The 7,370-nt window shown below is 58.6% G+C and overlaps 1 protein-coding gene across 1 annotated transcript; it reads right to left on the reverse strand.

Moving 5' to 3' along the window:
• Window positions 1-2,351: 2,351 nt before the first annotated feature.
• LOC114808123 (hepatocyte cell adhesion molecule-like) lies at window positions 2,352-7,152 on the reverse strand. Its single transcript, XM_029055664.2, has 4 exons — window positions 7,048-7,152; window positions 4,854-5,186; window positions 3,037-3,336; window positions 2,352-2,853 (listed from the first exon to the last, which is right to left on the reverse strand). Exons 2-4 carry the CDS (start codon window positions 5,152-5,154, stop codon window positions 2,735-2,737), a joined length of 720 nt encoding a protein of 239 aa, XP_028911497.1. The 5' UTR covers window positions 5,155-5,186; window positions 7,048-7,152; the 3' UTR covers window positions 2,352-2,734.
• Between the last annotated feature and the right edge of the window lie 218 nt (window positions 7,153-7,370).

The following is a 7,370-nucleotide window of genomic DNA, read 5'->3' on the forward strand; positions in this document are numbered from 1 at the left end:
GGGATGGGGCCTGGGAGCCCCGCGGGGGCCGGGGACCGGGTCCCACCCGATTCCCTCGTATCCGCCCCAGCCCTTAGTACGGCGCCTGGCACAGAATAAGCGCTAAACGAATACCACAAAAGCAGCGTGACTTTGGCGGAAAGAGCCCGGGCTTGGGAGTCGGAGGATGTGGGTTCTAATCTCGCCTGCGCCACTTGTCTACTGTGAAACCTTGGGCACCTCACTTCACTTCTCTCTGCCTCAGTTCCCTCATCTGCAAAATGGGGCTGAAGGGTGTGAGCTCCAAGAGGGACAACCTCATCACCTTCTAGCTATCCCAGGGTTTAAGAACGGTGCTCGGGACAGAGTAAGCGCTTAACAAATACCATCATTATTATTCTTATCATTACCCTCCAGGGTCACAGGGGGGGAAGGGAGGGATCCAGGGCTTGAGCGTGAGCGCGGCAGACTGGAGGGGGGCCTGGGGGAGGGTCCGGAGGGGCTCCCCGAGGGGGAGGGTGGGGCCGGAGAGGTGAAGGTGCCATCTTACTGGGGTGGCTGGGGGGTCTGGCTACCCCCGTCCCCCTACCCCCAGACCTCTGGTCAATTCTTCCCCTCTTCAAAGCCCTCCTGAGAGCTCACCTCCTCCAAGAGGCCTTCCCAGACTGAACTCCCCCCTTTTCCCTCTGCTCCCCCTCTGCCCTCCGCTCCTCCCCCTTCCCCTCAGCTGTGCCCCCTTTCCCTCTGCTCCTCCCCCTCCTCCTTCCCCTCCCCTCAGCGCTGTGCTCATCTGTATATATTATTTATCACCCTATTTATTTTGTTAATCAGGTGTACCTCCCCTTAATTCTATTTATCTTGATGACGTCTTGTTTTTGTTTCGTTCTGTTTCGCTCTGCTGTCCGTCTCCCCCGGAGCCCGTCATTGGGCAGGGATTGGCTCTCTCTGTTGCCGAATTGTCCATTCCAAGCGCTTAGTACAGCGCTCCGTACTTGGATTAGAACCCAAGACCTCTGACTCTCAAGCCCGGACCTCTTCCCCTAAGCCACGCCGCTTCTCTGTTAAATGAATTACAGATACGTATATAAATACAGCGCGTTGTAAAGGGCTCAGTACAGCGCTCTGCATGTAGTAAGCGCTCAATAAATAGGAGCGACTGACTGACCCTCTACAGCCAGTGTACACTCCCAAGTGGTTAGCGCAGGTCAGGGCTCAGAGTAAGCGCTCAGCAGATAACCACTGATGGACCGATGGTTTGGAAAGGGGAAATGTGGAAAGGGGAAATGGCAGGTTCCGCACCTCGTAACTTCCCCTCCTCGCTGCATCTGCACGTGCTCGCAGGTACGGGACTCCTGATTACCTTGGGCAAACCCCGGCCAGTTCCCCTTGGCGCCCCGTCTTTGCACCTCTCCCCATCGCCCCCATCCATAATTTCAAGTAGTGGCGTTTGGAACGGTGCTTGGCCCATGGTAAGCGCTTCACGAATGCCACAATTCTCGTGATTATCATTATTGATCGAGTCACTTCACTTCTCTGGGCCTCAGTTCCCTCATCCGCAAAATGGGGATTCAATCCCCGATCTCCTTCCTACTTAGACTGGGAATTGGGATCCTGCTAATCTTGTAACTATCCCGGGGCTTGGCGGAGAGTAAGCGCTCAGCCAACGCCACCTTCATTGTTATCTCTATTGTCTGTCTCCTCCAGTAAGCTCCTCGTGGGCACGGGTGGTGTCTTCCAGTGCTGTGGCATCGGACTCTCCCGAGCGCGTAGTACAGTACGGTAGCACACAGTGAGCGCTCAATAAATATGATCGATTGAATGAATGAAAGAAAGAATGAATGTTCTCTTCCTTCTCCTCTCACAAGTCCTGGCGGCGTGATGGGGGCGGGAGGATTGGGGAGACGGGCTCTTGGCTCCGGAGGCAGGCCCTCCCCACCCCCCGCAGAGGACGGGGGTGGCCGTTTCTGGGGTCCGCCCCCCGCCCAGACTCTCCGGTCCGTCAGCCCTGGACCAGCAGGAGAGGAGGGAGGGGAGAGAGCTGTTCCCAGAGAGTGGGTGGGGAGGGTGGAGAGGGGGACTGGGGCTGGAGAGTCATCTGAGAAAGGGGGGTCCTTCGATGGGGGTCCCGGCCCAGCCCGGCCACTGAAACCCCATCCGTCGGCCTTCTCCCTTCATCGCTTCCTTTCCTCCCCCCGGGCCCCACCTCTGCCTCAGTTTCCTCTCGGACGGGGCCCATTCGGGGTCTCGGTCCCCCCTCCGCCCCCCGGTCTCCCCCGCAACCTCCGGCCCCCGGCCCCGCTGGTTCCCGACGCTTCCTGGGGGCCGGGATGGAGAGTGGACCGGGGAGAGGAAATCAGCAGAATGAGAAAGCAGACTATCTGTGGGGTGTTTACTATGTGCTGAGCACCGTAGTGAGGGCTGGATAGATACAAGAACGACCGGTCAGACCCAGGCTCCATCCCACGTGGGGCTCCCAGTTTAAGGGAAAGGTGGGATGAGGGTCAGAGGTCAGGGATCTCATTGGAGTCGGTTTCTGGCGGGGACAGTGACCGGCTCCGCTCGCTTGGCTTCCCTTCCCGCCTCAGGAGAGCCCGGAAACCAGGTCCTCCGGCAGCCCCCGCGGTCGGATTCTGTCCACACCGCAGCCCCCCTGAACCGCCACCGGCTGCGGGGGGCTCGACCCGACCCTGCTGAGCCGTGGAGAGTAGCCAGAGATGGACGGGAGGGAAAACACCAGGATAAGGGGCCTCCTGCCTCACAGGCCTCTCTCCGCCTTCGCCGTCTTCTTCCAGGCCACCGAGGCTCCCAGGGTCACCAGGATTCCGACCAGGACCAGACGCAACAGGAAGATCCAGTTCAGTGAGGAAGCAGCCCCTGGAATCACAGACCTCCCGCCTGCACCCCGAGTCACTACCGGCCGGACCCTTGGCGAGGGGTGAAGGATCAAACTCGACATCTCCGCCCCTCACAGGGGGTCCCGTCCCCATCACCGCCCCCGGGGAGCTGTGGGACACTGGGGCCGGGGCTCAGGTGACCTCGATCGGGTCACTCACTCACCGTCCCGGGCGCAGAGGTCCCCGAGTTGGACGGAGGCGTTTCTCTCCTGGGCGGGAGAGCGGGCCAGGCAGGTGAAGACGTCGTCGGGATGGACCGAGGACAGGGCCAGGTTCAGGGTCCGGCGGTCGGGGGACAGCCCCCGCCGCTCCGCCGCGGCCAGCTCCCCCGGGGGGTCCCCCTTCCTCCAGCTCACGGACACGGCCGCCCCCGCCCCCGGCAGCCGACACTCCAGGGTGAAGTTACACCGGCCCGACGTCCGGCTCCCGGGCCGCAGATGGATCTCGGGGAGGGGGACCGGCTCTGACGGAGGAAAGTGGGGGTCAGGGCCCAGGGGAGCCGCCTGACAGGGACCCCCTAAGGAACCCAAGAAGCAGCGTGGCCTAGTGACTGATAATAATAACAGTGGTGGTATTTGTAAAGCCCTTCCTTCGGGCCAGGCGCTATATTAAGCACGAGGATTGATGCGAGCAAATCGTACTGGTCCCACTTCCGCTTCTACTAGGGGCTCACAGTCTTAATCCCCGTTCGACAGATGAGGGAACTGAGGCAAGGAGAAATGAAGGGACTCGCCCATGTTCACACAGCAGGCAAGCGGCGGCTAGAGCCTGGGCCTGGGAGCCGCATTCGTCTTCGGTGTGCCTCAGTTCCCTCATCTGCAAAATGGAGATTTAGACCGTGAGCCCCGTGTGGGAAGGGGGTCTCTGTCCAACCCCATCATCTTCTATCTAGTGCGGTGCCTGGCACGTACTGAGTGCTTAATAGAGGCTATCATAAAGCCCCCTCACCCCCACCATACGGAGGCTTGGAGGACGCCCCCATTTTACAGAGGGGCAGAGTGAGGGGAAGGAAGTCGGGATGGAGGGGGGCGGGTATCAGGCTCTTATTTCTCTTATTTAGCTCTGTGGCTCCAACCCAGCCTGCTCGCTTCGCTCCTCTAATACCAGCCTCCACACTGAACCTCCATCTCGTCTATCTCGCCACCAACCTGTCGCCCACATCCTGCCTCTGGCCGGGACCTCCCTCCCCCTTCATATCCTCCAGGCCACCATCTTCAAAGCTTTAATAAAATCACATCCCTTCCAAGAGGCCTTCCCTGACTGAGCCCTCCTTTCCTCTTCTCCCACTCCCTTCTGCCTCATCCCGACTCCCTCCCTTTATTCTGCCCCCCGCCCGGTCCAACCAGCATTTATATTCATATCCATCATTCATTTATTTCTACTCATGTCTGTCTTCCCCTCTTGACCGTAAGCTCGTCGTGGGCTGGGGAATGTTTCTTTCATACTGCTAAATTGTACACCGTGGGAAGCAGCATGGTGTAGTGGCTAGAGCCCGGGCCTGGGAGTCAGAAGGTCGTGGTTTCTAACCCCGGCTCCACCACTTGTCTGTGGTGTGACCTTGGGCAGGTCACTTCACTTCTCTGTGACTCAGTTACCTCATCTGTAAAATGGGGATTAAGACCACGAGCCCCACATGGGACATTCTATTCCAGCTCTTAAAACAGTGCTTGGCAAATAGTAAATATTTAACAAATACCACCGTTATTATTATTAATTACTTAGGTCCGTCTCCTTCAAGCACTTGATATTTACTCCACCTTCAGCCCCACAACCCTTACAGTGTAGAGATTTTACAGTCTCGTACCTTAGTGACTCCTGCGTGACACATAGTGAGCGATTCACAAATACCACAATTATTATGAATAATTGAATGAATTGGGGATGGGTAGGGAGTTAGGCTGCCCCTGGGGCTTTAGCCCGGCAGAGGGGCTGGTCTGGGGGACCCCTACCCCACCCTGACCCCCCTAGACCCTTTCTCACCATACACCGCGAGGATGAAGACCTCCTTCTGGAAGGGTCCTGACCGGAATCTGGCTTGCGCGTCGTAGGTGCCGCTGTCCTCGGGGGTCACATCCAGTAACTGCAGGAAGCCCTTGGGGACCACGTGGACCCTCCGTCTGTATCTCTCGTGGGTCCAGTTGGGCGAGAGCCCCGGGGGCCCGAGCGTGAGCTCCATGATAGTCAGATTCTTGGTCGCGAAGGTCCATTCGACCACCCGTATGTCGGAGGTCTGAGAGACGGTGAGGCGGAAAAGGGCGGACTCTCCCCGCGTGTGATTCATGGGGGGCCCCTGCGCCCCAACGATCCAGGCACCTACGATGTGGGGGAAGGATGCTCAGTGGGGGCTGGGCCGGGCACATGCCCAGGACAATCCAACCCGCGCGGACGCCTGCCGAACCCCTGCATGTTTGCAGGTTTTAACCTCTACAAAACCTCCCCCCCACCCGTGACTTTCCCCTAACCGTAGACAGCACCCCCCACCCCATCTCACAAGCCCATAACCTCCGCATTATCCTCGACTCATCTCTCTCATTCAACCCACACATTCCATCTGTCACCAAATCCTGTCAGTTCTACCTTCCCGGCGTCGCTAAAATCACCCTCCCCCCTCCGTCCCAACTGCTTCCTCGTTAATCCAAGCGCTCGTCATTTTCCACCTTGATTAGTGCATCGGCCTCCTCGCTGACCTCCCAGCCTCCTGTCTCTCCCACTCCTGTCCATTCTTCCCTCTGCCCCGCGGACCGTTTGTTTCATAGCTCCCCGAGAACCTCCGACGGTTTGCCATCCCCCTCCGCATCCAACTCCTTATTATCGGCTTTAAGGCGCTCAATCGGCTCCTACGTCACTTTGCCGATCTCCCACTACAATCCAACCCACGCTACGTTCGTCTAACACCAATCCAGCTTTCTGTACCCGATCTCATCTCTCCCACCACTGACCCTTTTTGCCTCCATTCACCCCGTGGCTTGGCACTCCCTTTACTTCATATCTGATAGTCTCCCCACTTTCCAAACCCTCCTAAAATCACATCACCTCCAAAAGGCCTTCCCAGACGAAGCCGTTTATTTTCCCACCCACCCTCTTCTCTGCATCCGCTAGGCTCTTGTCTGTGTAGCCCTCAAGCACTTGGATATTCACCTCCGCCTCGCAATATTGAAATATTCTTATGCCCTACTGATTCCCCTCTCCCTAATCTATCTTAATGTCTGTCTCCCCCGTTAGTAGTTTTAAGAGGAATAGTGTTTATTAAATGCTTACTGGATGCGGAGCACTGTACTAAATGCTGAGAAAAAATACAGTAGACCTAAGGTCCTTGTGTGGCAAGAATTGTGTTTGCCAATTCTGTGGTAATGAGCAGAAGCAGCGGGGTCGAGTGGGTAGAGCACCAGGCCTAGGGGACAGAAGGACAGGGGTTTTAATCCCGGCTCTGCCGTGTGCCTGCTGTGTGACCTTGGGCAAGTCACTTCACTTCTCTGGGCCTCAGTCCTCTCATCTGCAAAATGGGGATGAGTGTGAGCCCCGTGGGGGCAGGGACTGCGTCGACCTGATGACTTGTATCTACCCCAGCGCTTAGAATAGAGCCTGGCACATTGTGAACACTTAATAAGCACCATTATTTTTATTATTACTTTTCCAAGCGCTTAGTACAGTGCTCTACACCCAGTAAGTACTCAATCGATACCACTGATTGATTGATGGCTTGAGGTAACAGGGACGTGGGGTCCTCCCCACTCCCAGCACGCTGGCGACTCCATTTTTCCGTCCCTCACGTCGGACCCGGGGGGGAGGAATTTGGGGTTTTTAATCCCAGAATATTCTAACTATGCCTCCCGCCACCGTGGGCCCATCTCCCCCGTGTGCCCGCCCTCATGACGGCCGTGGGATTTCTGGGAGCCACCAGCCCGGTCCAGACCCGAAGGCCGAGCTCGGGTCTTGGGGAAGTTGGTGGCACGCGAGAGGTAAGGCAGGGCTGGGACCGTCTGACCTTTCCCTGGACTGGTGTGGTAACCTGACCCGGGAGGCTTACGGGGGGCCGCTTCCACGGGCATCAGCCGGCGTACCCCCGAGGCCGGGCCCGACCCCCTGCCCGTCCCGGTGCCGGGGCGGCCGGAGGGTCCGGCCGGGGGCCCGGAGGGTGCGAGCCGGCCGGGGGCCGGGGCCGGGGGTCACTCACCGGACAGGAAGCCCACCAGCTTCAGTAGTCCCCCGGGGCCTCTGGATCGTCCGCTCCATCTCTGCCCCCCGGACGTCTGTGGGGCGTCTGACCGGCCCCATCCCTCAGTGTGGCCGCCCCGCTCCCCGACAGGACACGAGCAGCTTCCCTCTTTAGGCCCCTCCCCGCTGCCCTGAGGTCTCCGGGGGGCTAGCGGCCCATTTTGAGCCTCTCCCAGGGCAGCACCCCCTTATTTAACCACCGGGCAGGAAGGTCAGCCGGCAGGACCCTCCACTTCATGGAGGGGGGCTCTACAAGGGACTCTAGAGAAGCAGCGTGGCTTA

This window comes from Ornithorhynchus anatinus, chromosome X5 (genome assembly GCF_004115215.2).
Source record: "Ornithorhynchus anatinus isolate Pmale09 chromosome X5, mOrnAna1.pri.v4, whole genome shotgun sequence".
Classification (NCBI taxonomy): domain Eukaryota; kingdom Metazoa; phylum Chordata; class Mammalia; order Monotremata; family Ornithorhynchidae; genus Ornithorhynchus; species Ornithorhynchus anatinus.